We start from the raw sequence: 20,972 nt of genomic DNA, 5'->3' as shown, positions 1-20,972 counted from the left end.
TGGCTGCATTTTATATCCAGCCCTTAGAATTTTGCCCTCTTTTCAAAGTGTGTGAATGCCATGTCCATGTATCATCAGACATACAACTGTCCACAAAATCGCAAATCACTACATCCTAGAAAGAAGTTCTTCCTGGTTTTGATATGTTAGTACTGCCAGATCTGTGTGCCATTCCTGATGCCAAGCTGTCAAAAAAAAATCCTGGCACATATTGAGAAATGTACACACACACACACACACACACACACACACACACACACACACACACACACCAGAAGGAGGCCTGCCGGAGAACCTTGTGTGACAGAGGATGACATGGTTAGAGCAAACTCTCCCATCTAGGAAACACCCATTTTCAGGTCTCTAGAGGAACCCAGATGGCTTAGGCCTCAGACCCTCCCTAGAAGGTTCCCATTCTAGTTAACACCCAATTTGAATGGTGCTCAAAAAAACCTCCTTGGAACATGTTTGTCTTAGGTCCACTGGAGGTCACCTTGTGGAGGGGCACTGATTTGTACCCTCCATGGGAACATGCCAAAGTTAAGGTCTCACAAGCTGTTCTCTTCTAAGTATATGCCTCTGTTTTTGACCTTTTTCCTCCCTAACATCACAGGGTGTCTCGGCCTATTTTATAAACCTTGTACAAAATATTCTTTGAGCCAAATAAGAAAAGTTATTAGAAAAGTCCCAGAAAGTTAACCCAGACCCGAGAGTAAACAAAAACATCTTCACCTCAATTTTGTTTGGGGAAAGTGCTAGATTTAGTACTCTCCACTTGCTAGTTAGGGAGAAAACTAAAAATAAACAGCCCTGCTTTGCAGATTGTTATCTTTTTAAATTGGGAATAAATAAATCCTGTGTTTTGCTCCTGGGTGGTGACATTGAAAACAGAGTTTTTCTATGTTTTGAACAGTAATTTACTCGGGAAAGGACAAGGAGGGTGATGTAGCACATAGTTACCGGTGCCACAAGTTGTAAAACACTTGACAGAGACACAGCTCTTCTGAATCATGGGAATGACGTTTAGATGAAAGCAGATCGCTGCCCCAGACCCCCTCTCACCCTCAGCTCAGCCAGGAACAATGCCCCTTGGAGATGGGCCAGGAGGAGGGATCACCTGAGACTTTGATTTTATTGATGGAAAAAACCCCTTACAGTTTAGTGTATTTTCAAGTTATGAAAAGGTATGGGACCACAAAGGAAATCTGAGCCCCCACCCTTTTAAACCAATATGTAAAGCACTTACTGTGCTCCTGTAGATGCACTGGGGTTCTCAGTAATTTGATAGATACCACTTACTGAAGTTAAATCAAGATCAGATAAACAAATAGACTAATAAGTACTAAGGAAATGGAAGCATTCATTAAAAGTCTCCCAACCCAAAAAGCCCAGGGCCTGATGGTTTTTAACACAGAATTCTAGCAGACTTTCCAAGAAGAGCTAATACCAATACTCTTCAAATTATTCCACAAAATGAAAATAGAAGAATTATTCATTTTATGAGGCTACAGTCACCCTGATACCCAAACCACACAAAGATTCAATGAAGAAAAAATTGCAAACCAGTTTCCCTTATGAACATAGATTCAAAAATACTCAACAAAATACTTGCAAACTGAATCTAAGAATACACCAAAAAGATCATCCACCATGATCAAGTAGGCTTCATCCCAGAGATGCAGGGATGGTTCAACATATGAAAATCTGTAAAAGTAATCCACCATGTAAACAAACTGAAAGAAAAAACACAAGAACATCTCATTAGATGCTAAAAAGGCTTTTGACAAAATCTAATACTCCTTCATGAATAAAAATCTCGGGGAGATCAGGGATACTAATTGCCTAAAGGCAATTTACAGCAAGTCTATAGCCAACATCAAATTAAGTGGAGAGAAACTCAAAGCCTCAAAGCCATTCCACTAAAATCAGGAACAAGACATGGCTGTCCACTCTCTCCATATCTATTCAACATAGTACTTGAAGTTCTAGCTAGAGCAATAAGACAACTGAAGGAGATGAAGGGGATACAAATTGGAAGGGAAGAAGTTAAAGTATCACTATTTGCAGATGATATGATAGCATAAATAAGTGACCTTCAAAATTCAACCAGGGAGCTCCCACAGCTGATAAACAACTTCAGTGATATGGCTAGAACAAGATTAACAACCACAAAACCAGTAGCCCTCCTATATATGGATCAAGGAGGAGAGGGAAGATTGAAGCTTAGGAGCCAGAGCAAAGCAGGAGGAATGTGGGAACTGGACACACAGAGGTGCAGAGACATGAGATGCATCAGATCAGCTGGGCACCTCAGACATTACCAAGGATGTTGGAAGATGAGAACCCCAAAATCAGACCATGGGGCACGACCACTGTGGCAGACTAATAAATATATGTCCAGACCTAAATTTTTGGATTTATAATTATTCTTTGGAAAGAGTTTTTGCATATGGGATTATGTTACAGGTTTTGAGAGCAGAGATTATCAAAATTATGCAGATATCCCCTAAGCATTATCACAAATGTCTTCTAAGAGATAAACTGGACAACCATAGAAAGCTGTGTGACCACAGAGATGAGAGGTTAGCGACATATGACCACAGGGCCAGGCTCACCATAACACCAGCAGGCTGAGAAGCTGAAGGAGGCAGGGAACCTATTCCTCTCCAAAGCTTCCAGAGCAAATAAGACCCTGCCAACACCTTGATTTCAGACTTAGCAGCTTCTAGAGCTGTGAGACAATAAGCACCTATTGTTTTAGCTCACTAGTGTTGTGGCGACTGGCTACAGCATTTTAGGAACTGAGTACTCCTACCTCTAGGACCAGAAAAGGAACAAGGGTTTACAAGTAAGAGGTAGCAAAAAAGCTTAATGTCATAGAAACCAAAGCAAGAACTTAAAAACAGACCAGAGGCAATAGTGTCAGAGGCTAGGACCGAGAAACCCGACTAAGATTAGGTGGAAGCCATAGGTAAGACGAAAGGTAATGGTGGCAGCTACCTGGAACTGAGAACCTACTGTGTGCATCTGACACTGCCGTAGCACGTCACAAACATTGGCTTAATCTCATAGCAACCTTACGTTCAACCCCACTCTTTGGCGGAAAAAAAAAAAGCTTTAAAAACAGACAAAACAAAGCTATCAAATCACTTACTCTAGGTAAGTATGGCTATGATTTGAGCCCCCAAATTCTGACTCCAGCACCTGTATCTTAACTCCTGTTGTACTTACCCCCTCTTCAGCCCTAAAGATATGCGTTTCTAGAAGTTCTGTCTTTGGAGCCTTTATCAAGGTAAATGAGAGCTCTCAGATAGAAGAAGTGTTTTTCTAAATGCAGTTTCTTGTTGAAAGGAGGGAGAGAGAATAGAAAACTTACCTCATCTGGACCTCCTCTTCCTGTCTGATAGGAAAAAGAAGGTTTCTGTTGAAGCTGAGGGAGATGGCCAAGTTGTAGGTCACAGGAGTACAGAGAAGTGTCATGGTATAAATGTGAAACAGAAAATGCTTAATTAGAAATTGGCCATTTTATTGGCTAGCTTTTGCTTGTGTGTCATCTGTGACAAAGACGTGATTGCATCAAGTAGAAGGCAACATATGGAGGAGAAAGGGCTGGAAGAGGGAACCATCATCTCTCATCTGTTGTATGGGAAGTAGTTTGCTCAGAGCCGAGGAAAGAATGAAACAAGTGAAAAGCATGCTTCTTGCCAGCGGAGATTTGATCTTCTTGGAGAAACAAGCCCTTGGTGGTCCAGAAGATGAACCAGAGTTTAAGGATGTTGCATAATAAAGGGCCTGTTGAAATATTAAAGACTAGGGTACTAACTGGAGTGAACAGAGGAATTGAAATGCTTCAAAGAGAAGGGACGGAACCAGCTGGTTCTCACCATGAAGGTGTTTGAACGACAGTCAAGAACCAGAAGGGCATTTGAGCGTGATGGTGGCATGAATCAGGGGAAGACAACCAGGAGAGGATTCTAGAAGACAGTGGTTCAAAAGAAGGTCGGAATTTTATGCTTTCCTATCTCTACACAAATAGACCTCAAGCTCTTGGGACCAATGCATGCTTAAAACAGTCATGCTTTGTATTGGTATTCAGTCTGTCCTTTTACATGGCTTAGTTAAGAAGAGCAGAATCTCTCTGTGTGACCTTGGACAAGTAGCTTCTTGAGCCTCAGGTTTCCTATCTGTAAAATACAGATCCGTCTCTCTCTCTCTCTCTCTCTCTCTCTCTCTCTCTCTCTCTCTCTCTCTCTCTCTCTCTCTCTCTGTGTGTGTGTGTGTGTGTGTGTGTGTTACATTTGTGGTGAAGCATTAATGGGATAAAAATCAATGTATAGAGCAGTGGTTTTCAGCCTTCCTATGCTGTGACCCTTTAATACAGTTCCTCGTGTTGTGGTGACCCCCACCCATAAAATTATTTTCTTGCTACTTCATTACTGTAATTTTGCTACTGTTATGAATCATATAAATATCTGATATGCAAGATAACTGATGAAAGGGTCATTGGACCCTCAGAGGGGTCACAATCCACAGGTTGAGAACCACCGGTCTGGAAGAATGTCTGATATTTTGTTAGCCAGTGTCATCATTTTCTAAAGTAATTAAGAACAAATTAGGTGATGTAACTTATTGGATGATGATTCATTTCTAAAGATATGACTTTGCAATCTTTATACTTTTCAACATTTTCAAATGTTTGCAGCACATGTGTTCTTCTTGTATTAGATGTTTGTTTACATCTCTCTCATGTCAATGGACTTGGCCCTTGAGAAGGAGAGATTTAATGTGCCAAGCCTTGTTTGGCACTCTGAGGACTCCTGATTTGTAGGAGGATTAGGATGGGTTTGTTTCAGCATTGGGGATTCTTCCAAAATTCCACTGTGACATATTTCCCTTCCTCATAGCTGTGCTCTGTTGAAACTACTCATAGGTCATTTATTTTTAACATTCTCCCCATGATCTACATTATTACATTTTTAAGCACAAGATTTAACAGTTTCAAGTACCTATGCCGCTACATATCCACAGTGTGATTTTTATCCTCATTTATGTCACTTTATACTTCTTTGAGAGGTGTTATATAACATCGAGGAGTGCCATGCTGAGCCACAATCCTGTTCCCTTTACCCAGCACTCACCCATAGAAGGTATAATAAGTAGAAAGTGGCCTAGCTAATATTTTCAGCCTGAACCTCCTTGTGCTATCTAATGTTGACTGAAAAATTTCTCCTCCCGTCCCTTTTCTCTGTCATCTACAAGTTTGTATGGACTCTGCTAGAGTCTTCTGGGTCTGGAGACATCCAGGCTGTACTCTGAAAATGTGGAACTTAGAATGATATGATGGAGGAAAGTGGACGGGAAGAAAGATAGGTTGAGACCAGTGTGCCAGTTATGGCCCCAGAAAGGGACATCTTCTATTCCCTCATGTCCATACTTTGGCATCCCATCAGGGTACTGACTGACAGAGGAAACCTACCAGAATGTTCCCAAGGGGCTAGCTAGCTAGTCCAAACTTGGGTGAAACTTCAAAGGCCAATACTCAGACTCATGGTATCATGGGTTTGGAAACCAGATCTTGAGGAGAGACTCACACTAAGCAATCCATAGGGAGGTAAATGTACAGAACCCTAGGACAGAAGTTTGTTAGCTTTCCCTGAATTCCCTACCAACCATTGGATCAGAAGAAAAGTGGATGTTTCCCTCATCCTATAGTGGAAGACAAGCCCTAATCCATAGACTGTCCAGTAGACACTGCCAGGATGAGGAACTTAATGGCATAGGAACACACAACTGTGCCATGGGCCTATATGGCTATTCTGTTATCAAGAACTTTCTCTTATCAACTATTTGGCTCCCTTGAGATGTGGTTGGTACTGGAAAGACAGGATAAATATTTGCTTCTTTTACTTTGACAGGTTCCTGAATAATAACTTGGTATTTTAGCCACCTCCAATGGTAACCAATGTGTGTTTTTAAAAACTAATTTGGACCTGGAGTTTTTTATTTTTCCAGGCTGTTCCAATCACCAGTTCTGGCTTCTCTGTTAGTCCCATGAAGAATGATTGTCATTGACACTCCAGATATTCAGCATCAGTTCCTTGATCCCAAAGTGCCATAAAATGCTGTGGATGATTAATTGATAAATAATACAATGATTGGCCAGTAGCCAGGCAGGAAGTATAGGTGGGACAAAGAGAGAGGAGAAGTCTGGGAAATGGAAGGCCGGGCAGAGGAGAGGCCAGCCTGCTGTCCAGGGAGCAACATGTAAAGGCAGCAGCTAAAGCCATGGAACATGCAGTGACATATAGATTAACAGAAATGGGCTGAGTTTAAGTGTAAGAACTAGACAATGGCAGGCCTGAGCTAATGGCTGAGCAGTTTAATTAATATGAGCTTCTGAATTATTATTTTATAAGCAGTTGTGGGGTCCATGGGGCTGGGTAGGACTGGAGAAAACTCTAGCTACAATAAAATATGACGCCAGGTGGTGGTGGCACACGCCTTTAATCGGGAGGCAGAGGCAGGTGGATCTCTGTGAGTTTGAGGCCAGCCTGGACTACCAAGTGAGTTTCAGGAAAGGCACAAAGCAACACAGAGAAACTCTGTCTCAAAACACCAAAAATAAATAAATAAATAAAAAATAAAATAAAATATGAAACTATGCACAGATGTTCCCAAGAGTTTAGAAGACAGTTTGTTAAGTTTAATATATGACACAGTAATTACCATTTGTAGGATTTCTTTAATGATAACCGAGGATGTCCCCATTTAAATGAAGCACTGTCTAGTAGATAATGTTAAAAAAAAAATCACAATTCTAATGTGACTCACAAACCTTAGGAATAGTTGCTGATTTTCTTTGGAGTTCATGCCAGGACATAAATTTGTGTTTTAGCCATTCCAGAACTGACCTCTTCAGTTAATGGTGCTATTTCTCATTGCAGGTTTAAGTTTATCTATTCATGGGGCTGAAAGGCGCTTGCAAATCCATCAACGGCGAAGTGTGGCAAGCCGCCCAGGGTCACGTCGTCGCCTGCCTGTGGTCAGGCATTCCTCACTCCCACCAGGCAGAAGGTCAATAAAAATGGAGGCCAGCTCTTCTGGAATCGCTAATGGAAAAAACAAAGTTTTCCACGCAGGTAATGAATGGGCAAGTTCAACAGGGACCCACTCCATCAGCAACACCATTCACCTACATTGTGCTGTTAGTACCCTGTGCTACGCCTCCAGATGGCTTATGTTTTAAAAAGAAGTCTTATTTTTCCTCATCGCCAATCAGTGGCAAATGTCACTAGGACCAATAAGCAGAGAGATAGACAGACAGACAGACAGAAACAGACAAACAGAGAGAGAGAGAGAGAGAGAGAGAGAGAGAGAGAGAGAGAGAGAGAGAGAGAGAGAGAGAGAGGTGACAGAGGATCTTAAGGACACATTCCACCTATCCTGGCCAAATCTAAGTGAAAACCACAATGATAAACTCTCACTCGGTTCTGAAAGCCTTGAACAATTGAACAGAGTTAGCCATTTTCCTCATAATCTGCTCTAAGACAACCCAGGGAAACTTTGTTTCCGAATGTCCACTCTGAATGGGAGTGAGTTGTCTGGATTGGCTTGCTTGCATCACCCTGAGTGAGACATCGTATTAAATTTCAAGGTTTCTATGAAACATTTGTGATCTAATGCGTTAAGCCAATTCTACATTAAAACCTGTGATTTCAACTGAAAGGTTGTATGTACTTGTTTGGAAAGAGTCTCATTTAAGTAGTCATTCATGCATTAAAATTCAACAGATATGTATTGAGTTCTTGCTGTACGCTAGACATTGTTCTGGGAATACCACTGAACAAGACAATGTTCTGGTCAGTTGAAAGATGATTCAGAAGTCATTTAGAATAGGTTTTACCAAATTCCGGTTCTTCTCTGTACTGTCCTATAAATGGTGGCCAGTTGTGGAAGCCAAGCCTCCAGCTGTTGCTCAGTCACATCCTCCTCCCTCTGAACTGGTGGCTTTGTTTCCTAACCTCTTCAAGAAAACCCCCAGGCTGCTGAGAATGAATGACTAGGAACCCCTTCCCTTCTTCCATCGTCCTTTCTGTCCTATTTTCCAAGGACAAGATCTTCCCACTGACTTTGACAAGCCTGTGCCTGTGTCCTTTGGCTTGGACACCTCTCCTCTCTGGAGAAGCAATCAGAAGAGCGTACTTCCTCTTCTTCCTCTCTTTATCCCTCACATACTGCTGGCTGTTCCCTTGAGTGTATGCCAAGACTCATGCTCCGCCAGTTCTAATCATCTCCACTTCACACTGTCCCTCTCCTTTATGTCTTTTTATCACCTTTCCTTCTTCTAAGCTAAAGGTTGCAAAGAAATGACACCTTTGTTGCTCTTCTTTCATAATTCCTAGCCATTCTTTAGTTAATCCAATCGTTTCTAGCCTCCCCCACTCCCCGCTTCTTTGTGACTGTTCCTTGTTATCAACCTTCCATTACCACAGTGTGGGAGATGCCTGCTCCACTCTTCTGATGCTCCAGACTGTGCTGGACCATGCCCAGTCCCCAGACACAAATCTCCAGGCTTCCATGGCAACCCAAGTCCTCTTAGCTTTCCCTTCCCCTTGCCTGCTGTTCCAATGCATCCCGTATCTTAAATCCAGAAAGAACACCCAAGTTTCTGATCATGGGAGTCACCTTTCCCGACCTTTTCGTGAGGATGATGAGAGCAACTCCAACAGAGACAGAAGTGAGATTTTGTTGTCAAGTGGGTCAAAAGATTTTTTCCCAATGGACCAGATGTGCAATAAGAGAGGACCTAGAACTAATGAGGACTCTGAAGGTATGGGCTAGAGAAAATAGGCGTAGCATCCACTGAAATGGGGCAGGCTTCAGACATCCTCTGCTGGAGGAGAAAAATGGAATGGTGTTGGGGTTTTGATTGTAGGTGAGACAGCCTTAGAACTAGTGAGGTCTTTTGGATGGTAAAGAAATGTCTCTGGAGTTTAAGGTCTCTGGGAATGAGATTTAAAATTGACATTTGTTAGAGTAAACGTTGAATTTAAAGACAATAGATAGAGATAACCAAGAAAGAAATTCAACTGGCCATTCAAATCATGAAGCTTCACATTCTTGGTTTTTTGTTTGTTTCTTTTTTCTTTTTTTTATTATTTAAAACAATTTTAAATTGAAATATGTTTTGATAATATTCTTCCCTTCCCCAAGTCCTTCTAGGTACTCTCCCCCTCCATACTCACCTAATTTTAAGTTCTTTCTCTAAAGACAAACAAAAATCCAACACAGCAACAAAGTCTCCCTAAACCAGGAAAACAAAATAAAACCATACCCAAAAAGAATAAAAAAAAAAAAAACCACTAAACTGTAACCAAATAAAAGTATACACACACAATAAAAAAATGGAGTCCATTTTCTTTTGGTAAACTACTTCTAAACATGAGACCTGCCCTGGAATGACTAATATACCCATTGTTACTCCACTGGGAAAAAAACTGATTTTCCATATCCCAGCAGCTATAAATGATATAGGTTGAGTTGATAACCCTTATCATAGTGGCTAGGTTTTCATTGCTTAATTCATTTTTAAAAAATATAACAAAATAAACCAAAAACTATCACATCAAAGTTGGACTAGCCAAAGCAGCAGAAAGACAAGAGCCCAAGAAAAGGCACAGAAACCAGAGACCTACTCATTTGCACACTCAGGAATCCCATTGAAAACACTAAAGTAAAAACCACAATGAAAATGCAGGGAACCTGGTGCTGACCTGTGCAGGCCCTGCGCATGCTGCCTCAGTCTCTGTCAGTTCATATGAGCTTTTCTCGTGATGATTTAGAGCGCCCTGTTCTCCTGGTATCCTCCACTCCTCCTGGCTCTTACACTCTTTCTGCTTCCCCTTCCACGGGGTTCCCTGAGCTCTGAGAGGAGGGATTTGATGGCAACATCCCATTTAGGGCTGAGTGTTCCAAGGTCTGTCACTCTTTGCATAGTGTCTGTCTGTGGGTCTCTGCATCCGTTCCCATCTGCTGCAGGCGGAAGCTTCTCTGTTGATTCCTGAACAAGGTATTGTAAGTAGAGCAGAATATCATCGGGAGTCATTTTATCACTCCATTTTTCTTTCTTTTCTTTCTTTTTAGACCAGTATTTTTTGGTTTTACCCTAAGTCCCTAGGCTATCTAGTCTCAGGTCCTTGGTCACCCAAGTAGTGTTGGGTATGGATTCCATCTTGTGGAGTAGGTCTTAGGTCAAATCAGATACCAGTGGGTGACTCCCACAAGCCTTGTGCCGCCACTGCTCTAGCATGTCCTGCTGGTAGTACTTCATTGTGGATAAAGGGTCTGTGGCTGGTTTGGTGTTTACATTTCTCTCTTGATACACCATACAGAGTCTTTTCCTGTACCAAGGACACTGGAATATAGGGGTGAAAACTCTGTGTGGGCACTAGCTTGATGTGTCCACGTTCAATGAGCTGTGTGGGAGGTGTCTTCAGCAATGGGGCCTTGCTGTCAGTTTGCAGAGAATAAGCTATAGTCTTGGCAACAGCCTGGGTTACTTGGGGATTCTCACGGGGCCCCTTTGGCCAACAACTCAAGTAGATGTAACCCAATTCTGGTACTGGAAGCTTCCTTTAGTGACAACAGATGTCCAGTCTGGGTTCTCTCTCTCCAATTCTTTGGTGATTTAATTTAGATAACCTCCATATATATGTATGTATTTTAGGAAGCTTTTACTGTATTGGGGTTCCATACTGCCTTCAAATGCCCCTTAATTTTAAGCTATCTCTCCCTGTATTCCTTCCCTTGTCCCCTTTACCCCGCCCCTCCACACTTCAACCTCCCATTCCACACTCTTGGTTTTAACAAAATATAGGTCAAAAGTATCATATGTGTGTGTGTGGGAACTTGTCCTAAATATGTGTATTTCATTCCTGTCATCATTCTCTAAACAATACACTGTAACAACCATCCACATAACATTCACATTGTATTATGTATTAAAAATAATGTAAAAATGATTTAAAGTACACCGGACAGTGCATGAGTTCCGTATAAGCACTACACTCTTTCATATAGCTGAATTGAGCATAGTTCTTGAAGCCAATCTGCTGTGGATACTGAGGGGTGATGTAGGTGGAAAGGGGGAGGGGTTCAGCAGCTAAGAACTGAGCACTGTCAATCAGCAGTTAGGGATATAAGCCACTAATGAAGGCCAGGAAAGAACAGACGACAGCCACAGAGGGAAATGATTTGAAATGAATTATCAAGAAGAGGAGAGTGATTATCTAGGGGAGACGCTGAAAGTCGAGTGACATGAGGTCTGAGAATCGGCCACCGATTGCCGCAGCCGTCTGTGAGGAGTTTGATATGAGCAGTTTTAGTGAGGCGGTGGCGGTGAAACTCCATCTGAGGTGGATGTGAAAGAGAACGAGAGGAAACAGACTAGATGCTGGGGTACCAGACAACGTTTGAGAAGTCTTAGAATGAAAGACGCTGAAGAACCAGGGAAACAGTTGCAGAAGTGAGGCAGGAGAGCTTCTTTCCCCAGTTCCACATCCAGAGCCCCAGTTCCACATCCAGAGCAGAGGATGGTCAGAAGAAGGGAGAAGTTTCGGTGGTAGAGATGAGCACTCTGTACGGTAGAGTCAAGGGTGGTGTCTGTGATGACAGGTAACACGGAGGAAGGGGACTATTTGGATTTTTAGCTGGTGTAATGAAGTTCCTTTCCCATGGTGTCAGGCTCATCTTTGCTGTAAAGAAGCAAGATCATAACTAAGAAGGATAATGGAGCTGAGGAAGAGAAAGATAATGGTCCAAATAGGGAGTTTGCTTGACATTCCACAGTACTGGATAGTGAGACTCAGCCATGAAACAACTATCATAACTGTATTCTCTTTAACCTTATTGAAGTATGTGAGTATGTAGAGTCAGATGAGAATCCTTTGACCAGGATTATGATGTTGCTAAGGCAGTAGGAAAAGAGACTAAAGACATTGACAAGACATAGAAGGGATATAATGAGTATAATGATCTAAGCTTGATAAATCAGGAGAGTAAAGATATCCAGGGAATAACAGTGGTGAACATAGGATCAGAGTTCCCAGAGGGGACAGGGAAGTGTAACAAAGATGATATGGAATATTAAACAAGGATACTCTAAGAAGGGAGTACATGGTGGTAATATTGTAGAGGAGGGTACTGTTACTGGTAACAGCAAACAAGATCTATACCAGGGCATGAAGAAAAGAGACTGTAATAAATTGGAAGACAAGATCATTGAAGAATTTACAAGCACCATCAGGAGTCAGAGGCAGCCTGATCTTTGAGTCTGAGGCCAATATGGTCTACAGACTGAGCTCCATAACAAAGAACCCTGTCTCAAAAAAAAAAAAAAACAATAAAAAAAGAGAAAAAATATTACTCACAAGATCTCCTACAGTCCTATAGTATGGGAACAACTATATACATAGTTGGCTTCCTGTATTCAGAGGCTCTGTTCTGCATCTGTAAATTTGTAAATCTGTAACAAATGGTGAATCAAAAATGTTTGGAAAAAACTATGTCTATACTGAGCAGGTCTTCTAGTGGTCGACCACATAAGCAATGTAGCATGTCAACTGTATATTGTTTACAGTGTGTTAGGTATTGTAAATAGTCTTGAGATAATTTAAAGCACACAGGGAGATATTGTTAGCCTAGATGTAGACGCAATGCATTTGGTGTAAGGAACTGAGTAGCTGCACAGTTGGGTATCATCAGAAAGCCTAGAGCCAGACTTCCGTGAACTTAGAGGGCTGAGTTTACACTGAAGTGGTCGAAAACTGAGTCATTTCAGAGCATGTGGAAAGCCAGGTTAATGTCTAAAGAAGTGACTAAATGTGACCCGGAAGTAGCAGGTAGAAGTAAGATGAAAAAAGGTGACAGGATATAATAACATGAGATTAAAGGATTGGGGACCTGGGGAGAAGAGAAGGGAAGTAGAACGAAGGTGTCTTTGAGACTCAAGAGCGACACCTGCTCTCCGTCCTTATCTGCTGTGGGACAAGAATGCTGCCATGTCAGAGCTTGTGGATTGATCTCATCAACTTTTTCATTACTTCCCATTTATCAAGCTTCCAGGGGGAAGCTGTGGCCTGGAAGAATATCTGTGTTTCAATTAGAGCCAGATGGACGGAACCCTCTAAAAAGAGATTGATTAATTGGTGACTGATTGATTGATAATCAACAGAATTCTGCAGGGCCCAGTAGAAGGATTTGGAAATTGTGTTATTAACTGCAATGGCTCTATCTAGCTTCCCACATCACCCTGGAGTCTTGATTTGAAGAGGGTCAATGGCAGTCCTCCTCTTGAAATTTCTCATGACCATCTAGAAGGAAGTGTTGACTTAGAAACTAGTTTCCAGGTCCTCTGTAGTTCAGTCTTTCCAGACTTAACCTCCTTTGATATACCTCCTCTCAGCTTCATTCTGCTTTGACCATTTTTTAATAAAGTACCTCAGTTGGGCTTTTACTGTGCCATTTCTTGGATTCCTGTGTCAGTTTGGAAGGCTCTTTGCCCCAATCTTACACTTTCTTACACTTTCCTACTTTTATGGCATTTACATCTCTCTTCCTCCAAGAAACCTTTTATGGTCTAACTGATCGGAATGGAGGTGCATTTTCCCCAGCTCATAGGAGTCAGAAGCCCTGTTATAGACCCATTTGTTTTAGGATTTATGATTCTGCTGCTAGGGACAGCACTCGATTCCTTTTTATATCTGCTGTTCCTCCCAACTCTAGGCATTATTTTGGAGTATGTTTTAAATAAACAATTATTTGTTGTTTGTTAAATTATATCTACCTGCCAGATATAGGTTTTTATTCAGAAGTCATACATACTAAATATGATTTTACTTTCATATGATCTTTCAGCTGTTAAAAAACTCATCTCTCAAGCTATTTTCCAATTGAACTATTTCCTAGTTTCCACATGGTTTATTTAAAGATTGACATTCATGTTCTTTACCATCCATCCACCCTGACTTTAGAAACAATCATTTCATTATTGCCTTTTTAGGAAGTACAGAGCCTAAAGCTGGATACAGTATCCTCCTCTAACGCAAGCTGAGTATCATCAGCCAGTTTTTCCTTTAGTTGATAATCTGTGTTGACACTAACATAACAACAATTAAAGAGATTTTATTAAGATATTTCTTAAAAGTATAACATAAACCAGGTGTAATTTAGCAAATCTCAAGTTGCTGTCTTCACTTTTAAAAACACATCTCTATGTTTATCCAACATTCAATGGTAGGTTCTTAAAGCCTGTGTATAGGGACTCTTGAAGCTATGAATAAAGTCAATCCTTTAGCACCAAATGCTCTGAAAAAAAATTCTATTAAGCAAATTATTCTAAGAAACCCATTTAAAAATACATATTTAAAGCATGAATTGTTTTGGCCAGGTGACATGTGACTTTAGTTGGTCCTCTTTATTTTTAGTGTACCGACACCAATGCATCATAGCTCCTATTGGGAGAAGAACCCTCACATCGCAGTTCTTATGTCTGGTGAGTCATCGATCGTAGAAGCACATGGACATTTTAGTCATCTTGAGACCCATTAAGTCATCTAGCTGCCCTTTACACAGTTAGTGATTCCAGTTCCCTAAGTGAGCTCTAAAAGCCACCTCAGACTGGTCATTCAGTATGAAGAGAAGGGCCGAAGATTCCTCTAGCCCTTTTATGCTCTAACCTGAACATTTTGTTTGTGTATCCTACCTTTGAGGTTACAAACATTTCAGAGTGCCTACTGCGTACTGGCAAGTATTTATTTGGAAGACACCTTGCTCAGAGTTAAGGTGGAGCAGAACTATATAAAACATGGGTCTTTGCAATTTACAATCATGTGCAAGGGATGACTTTTCAGGGCTCTTTGTTAATGACAAGAAGAACTAGTTATTAACTACTGTGGACCTGCTGCATCCTGGTTCGGGTCCTGAGAGAGGGAAGGGGTGTCAACAAGAAGAAATGAATTGTCAGACCGCCAGATGAGTTTCACACAAGTGCCTGGCCCTGAATAGCTCAAGCTATTTATACTTCAAAATAAACATGCTTTTCCATCATACCAACAAACTTGTTTTTATCCACCCTCCAATATTAACCTCCAGCCAAATAAATACCAAATAAGTTTTTTCCCAACTTTTACATCAAAACATTTTTAAACGAAAAACAACACTTACCATTTTGCTAGCTTGGCCAAATATAGAAAAGCTAAAAGGTGATCAACATAGGCACACATTTTCAAGAACAATATCATTCAAAACTTAATAAATCATATTTACAAAAGTAGGGGTGATCTGCCTCTGATCCTATCAGCACTGAATCAGGTCAGCTGTCAGAGTCTAGAGTGGCAGCTGGCATCCCCAGACAGGAAACCTGAGATGCATCAGTTCCTAAAGAATTTTAGGGGAAAATATTTGAGAAAAAATGAGGTTTCTTGGAATGATCACCTCTGTCCCATGTGCCACTGACAAAGTGACACTAAAAACCACCAAGAGAACCATAATTATTATGAGAGGGTAGAGAGTGTGCAGGTCATGCAGTTCCAGCAGTATTCGGTGCTGTCCTGAAGTCCACTGGTCCTTGCCATGAGAGACTGTCCCCGTGAGCTTTGCCTCATCTGGAGACCTGTTGGATGATCACTCATATACTGGTCTGAAACTAGGCTGCACAACTCCCAACAATTAACCAAGCTAGTGAATTTAAATTTGAATGACATATATGGAAAACTAGAGAATCAGCCTTGAAAAAGGAATCAAGAAGTGAACTATTGGACTATCTTGAGTAGGTGAAGTCTTACCATGTCCCCCTTGTGTGATTTAATTTGAGATTTTGTAAAGAAAGTCCAACTGTTCATGCACCTTCCCCTTTGTTGGGTAGAGAGTGATAGACAGAAGGACACCTCTTCCTTCAACTTTCTTTATGGGTGGGCAAGTGTGCTGGGTAGTTATATGTCAACTTGATACAAGCTAAAGTCATCTGAAAGAAGCAAACCTCAATTAAGAAACTGACTCCATAAAATCAGGTTGTGGGCAGGCCTTTAAGATACTTTATTAATTAGTGATTGATGGGAAAGGGCCCAGCACATTGTGGGTGGTGCTGTCCTAGGGCTGGTAGTCCTGGGTTCTATGAGAAAGCAGAGTGAGCAAGCTGCGGAGAGCAAGCCAGTAAACAATACCCATCCATGGCCTCTGCATCAGCTCCTGCCTCTAGGTTCCTGCCCTGTTTGAGTTCCTGCCTTGACTTCTTTCAATGATGGATTATGATGTGGAAGTATAAGGCAAACAAACCCTTTTCTCTCCAATTTGCATTTGGTCATGGTATTTTATTACAGCGATAATACACTTAACTAGGACAGCAGGATTCCTTAGTGTCCCTGCCTACCTATACTATTAACACTGAGGGAGGGACCCATGCCTCATAGGGAATAGAAGTCACATGAGGAATGAGGAATGTGTGCAGACAATGCCCACTGTGGCAGATGTTCTGAGACTGCTGTGGGAGAAGTAAAACTACATCAATTTAGGATCAGGGGTAAATTAAATTATAGGAGTATTGTTACTAGGGAATGTCAATGGGAAGAGATGGCCTTTCACATAGAGAAAGGAGCCTGATACTACAAATACTAATAACTACAAAACCCTGAATGACTTACTTAACTTGTCTCCATGTCAGTTTCCTCATTAATAAAGTAAGGCTGTTAATGTCCCTTCTTGCTATGTTAATGTTGCCAGGTTAAACATAGCCTATCTAGTTAAATGTAAAACCAAATAAGTACTTTTGTCTTTATTTTTGAAAATTTCATACATAGATATAATAAAACATAATTGTATCTGCCTCGCTTCCCCCATCCAGTTTCCACCATATCCTCCCTAACATGCCCCCTCCAAATTCAGTGTCCTTTTTTTTTGTATTTGCTTTGTTTTGTTTTGATAACCCACCAAACCCATTTAATGCTGCTCATATGTGCATGGGTGTGGGGCCATCCATTGCAGCATGAGAAGCATGCTAGTGACCATATCCTCAATAAGGAGTAGGTTTCCCTCCCCCCAGCAATTACCAACTGCCAGTAGCTCTTTGGTCGGGGCTGGAACCTGGTGATCATCTATCTCACCTATGCCAGAATTGTGGCCGCCTTGGGCTTGTGCAGGTCTTGTACAGGTAGCCATAGCTGCTATGAGATCATGAGTGCGGTAGCCATAATGTGTCCGGAAGACAGCACCAAACAGCCCTCCTCCCCATCTTTCTGTCCTTACATGCTTTCCATTTCATCTTCCATAATGTTCTCTGAGCCTTGGTGGGAATGGGATAATATAAACGTCCCATTTATGGCTGAGTACTTGGTCTCTTATTCTCAGCACTTTGACCAATAAGGCATCTCTTGACTGACTGCTGCTCACTGCACTGAGAAGCTTCTTTGACCAGGGTCACAAGTAGCCCACATCTATGGATATAAGCATAAATATTTAGAAAGGAATTTGACAGCATGCTCATTTATCAAAATAATAACAGGCTGTACCCTAGGGCCTATGACTTTCCCAGTCATGGGCTTTTGACCAGAATTATAGTACCAATAATGAAATTCTTTCCTATGAAGCCAGTCCCTAATCCAATCAGAAAGTGGTTACTCACTCACAATAGTGGTAAAACTATTTCCTGGCAATCAGTATTACAGCATGCAGGAATGGACAAGGTATTTTATTAAGGTGTTTTCTCCAACAGAAGTACTTTTCAACATATACCTTGACTGTGGCGTAGGGTATACTTGTAATAAAATCAAGATGCTTATTTGCAAGTCAAGTTTAGCTGGACATTTCATGCTATTGTATTCTATTTGGCGGTCTTTTGTAGTTTTGGTGGCAATTAAATAAATTAATTCATGTAAAATGCCCAGCATGATGCCAAGGACAAGTGGTCCATGTGAATAAGGATAGTCTTATAAAAACAAAATTTGGAAGTCTGAAGGTACATCTACCCTGGAATCATCTTATGCTTCATCACCATACTATAAAGCAGCATCCTAGTTAAGATGTGAACAAATCAGTAGGATGAGTTTTCCCCATGCTGTGCTGACAAAAAAAACCATTCTGTCATCTTTTACAGTTTTCTTTTCCTTCTGTTTTTGGTATTTGTGTAATCAATTTCATTTGACTTAACCATTTAGCCATTCATAATTGATGAATATTATTTTCTTCTTTCCTTTATAGCCACTAGTCCAAGTACTACTATGAGTTTGGGACTATGACTCAGGAGGCAAGAGCAGAATGCACTAAAGCCTTGATTTCAATTCTTTGAGTTTGAAGCTGTAAAGCAGAGTGGGTAGATCCAATTCTTAGCCTAATGATGCTACCATACAAAATAGAGCTAGTAGCTTACTACACTATTTCTTTATCTATTTCATTATATGTTAAGCACATCATCTAGCCACAGAAAAGTGTCATTAGTCACATGCAATACCCTTTGTTCTTCTTTTGAGTTTGTGAAATGACACTTCGCTGTTAATGATTCATTACTTTCTTTCCCAAGTGATTTCTAGCACATCTTTTATCTCACTTTTAAGAACCTAAGTGGTCCTTTCCCATTTATACATAATCATTTCTCTTTCCATGGAGATGGTGTTTGATACCAGTTGTATTGATTTCATCAGAGAGAAGCTTTTATTGTGTCCAGTGAACTAGAGTGATCCCCATGCTCTGAATGTATCAGTATTAAGTGTGCAATTTGATAACAACACAGTTACAACTATGATTTATTAAGCAACCTATGTATCATCTACCTCAAGAACTGTTATCTGCATTCAATATCTCATTTAATTTCCATTGCATCCTCATTCTGTTATCCTTATTTTGTGGCTGAGGAAAACAAGGCCCAAGGAAGGGTAATATATGGCCAAGAAATGGCAAGGGCAAGATTCCAGTTGTAGAGACCCAATTTTCTCATTCACATGACTTAGTTACAATATTTCTAGAAAGTCAGTTTTAGACATAAACCTGAAATAGTTCAATTTTCGGTATAAGAAACTCAAACAGGGGTTAGATAGGACCAGCTAGATTCTGTTGAGCACACTGTCGCCTCCTTAATGGCGTAAGATAGGACCAGCTAGATTCTGCTGAGAAGACCGTAGTTTCCTTAATGGCGTACCACTGTTTATTCCCACATTCATGTCATCATACTTTGTAGCATCTCCTTTATGTTCTGTTTTACACTTTTTTTTAAATCCTCCCACTCTCTGGCCGTAATATAAAATGTATTCATGTTTCCCTGCATTCTGTGTTTACTTCCCAAATGAACATTAAGTCCTGGTCCTAAATCAACAGATTCAGTAAGTACCTTCTAAGGTGCTTTTTTTTAATCTAAGAAGGAAGAAATAGGGAAAAGGTAAATGCTTGGTTAATCCTTAGAATGATCATTATTGTGATACCACAACATTATGTTGGGACAATGTTCTGTTGTTTCCAAATGTTCACTTCAGTGAGTTGACACAGCAGTCCTAAAGGATAGGTTTACACTTGGCTGTGATTTGGAAAATAAAATGACTTTCCTAAAAGTAAAAATGTGATCACTGACAACCCAACAAGAACCTTACATCTTAATTTCTTATGTTTTTCCTGTTCTGTCATCTTTGTTTTTTTTTTCCTAGATGAGAGTGGTTTAAGTATGAAATTGTGTTTTTTCATCCCCCTTTCCCTGAAAACTGGCATTTTCTTGAGAAGTTGGGCTTGTTTCTGAACCCAAGGCAATCCCTTTTAACAGATCTGAAATTTGTACAAAATTATCCAACCATTTTTCTATTTGAAGGATGGATCTTTGATGGGGAAAAAAGGTCCACATGACTTTACACTGTATGGAAGAAAAGACACAGGGCTACTTTGGGCTTAGATTCCATTTGTCTTTGCATGGAAGGTTGGTTTGGTGCCTTTCAGAGCAGCTGGTGCTGTGGGTGGTAATAACACTAATCATCCTTCATTTGAATCTCTTCCTCTGTAAGTGGATTTTGTAGAGGTATGACGTGAATTCAAGAAATAAGGTATGCTTAAGAAAATAATCCATGTGGATTTTGGTAAGCACAGGTATCAGTGCTCCTGAATTTCGTTTGCTGAGAAATGAGATTGTGCTTCCTAAAAAAATTCACACTCAGTTCTTCTCTTATTTACATTTTCTTTTTCCTTTGCCAAGAAATGCAGACACATATTTTGACCTATAGAATACATTCAGGTAGGATTTTCTGAATCATCTTTGTTGCATTCAAAGTCAATGAAGAAAGGCTAAGAAAATGCAGCCTCAGAGAAAACCCAAATGATCACTCTCTAGGGAGGCCATCATGCTTATAGAATTTGAAACTGCTTCTTATACCCAAGGCTTTTGGTGAGTTTTATTTTTAAGAAGTTTGAAGAGATCTAAGTGTACAACTCACGAGAATAAAGCAAGTAGGGCTGGACCTTCAAAGCATATGCCCTTAACCATAGTATGTGATCAGATGATGAAAACGTCTTCTTGTGCCTATTTAAGAGCTGAACAGCCGATGTGCAAGGTGCCAAGTTCTGGCTCCTATGAGGCATGCTGTGTGAGTGGCAGGTTCCTCCCACTCTATCCCTTTCTGAATATCAACAGTTGTCATTCATACTGGAAGAGTAAACAACATGTTAGTAATGCTGAAAATCTCGGACTTTCTGTTCTCCAACCTCTCCAGATCTTGAATTCTCACTTCTGCTCATAAGCACTAGACCACACCATCCAGGAGACTACAGAACACCAAGGAGACCTCTCTTTGGGACTCACAAGAATCTCTTGATGTTTATAGCTTTTGGTATAAAGATGTGTTATAATTTAGGACATGACCATCCTGCTAATCCTAGGAAAGATCAAGGCAAATTTCTTGAAGGTGACCCATTAGGCTGAAGGCTTCAGATGGTTTGTTACATCTGTACAT

The 20,972-nt window shown here is 40.7% G+C and overlaps 1 protein-coding gene across 6 annotated transcripts in view; it reads left to right on the top strand.

Annotated features, from left to right (window-relative positions):
* The window catches only part of Ano4 (anoctamin 4), a 394,739-nt gene that overhangs the window by 200,096 nt on the left and 173,671 nt on the right, over window positions 1-20,972 (top strand). For all 6 annotated transcript variants that reach the window (XM_015998459.3, XM_015998460.3, XM_076554596.1 and 3 more), the window contains one exon: window positions 6,945-7,139. In XM_015998459.3, the coding sequence (XP_015853945.3) occupies window positions 6,945-7,139 (195 nt within the window). The remainder of the gene's footprint in view (window positions 1-6,944; window positions 7,140-20,972) is intronic.

Source organism: Peromyscus maniculatus, chromosome 18 (assembly GCF_049852395.1).
Source record: "Peromyscus maniculatus bairdii isolate BWxNUB_F1_BW_parent chromosome 18, HU_Pman_BW_mat_3.1, whole genome shotgun sequence".
NCBI classification, from domain to species: Eukaryota; Metazoa; Chordata; class Mammalia; order Rodentia; family Cricetidae; genus Peromyscus; species Peromyscus maniculatus.
The sequence above is the reverse complement of the archived record's forward strand: the minus strand, read 5'-3'. Positions and strand labels throughout refer to the sequence as shown.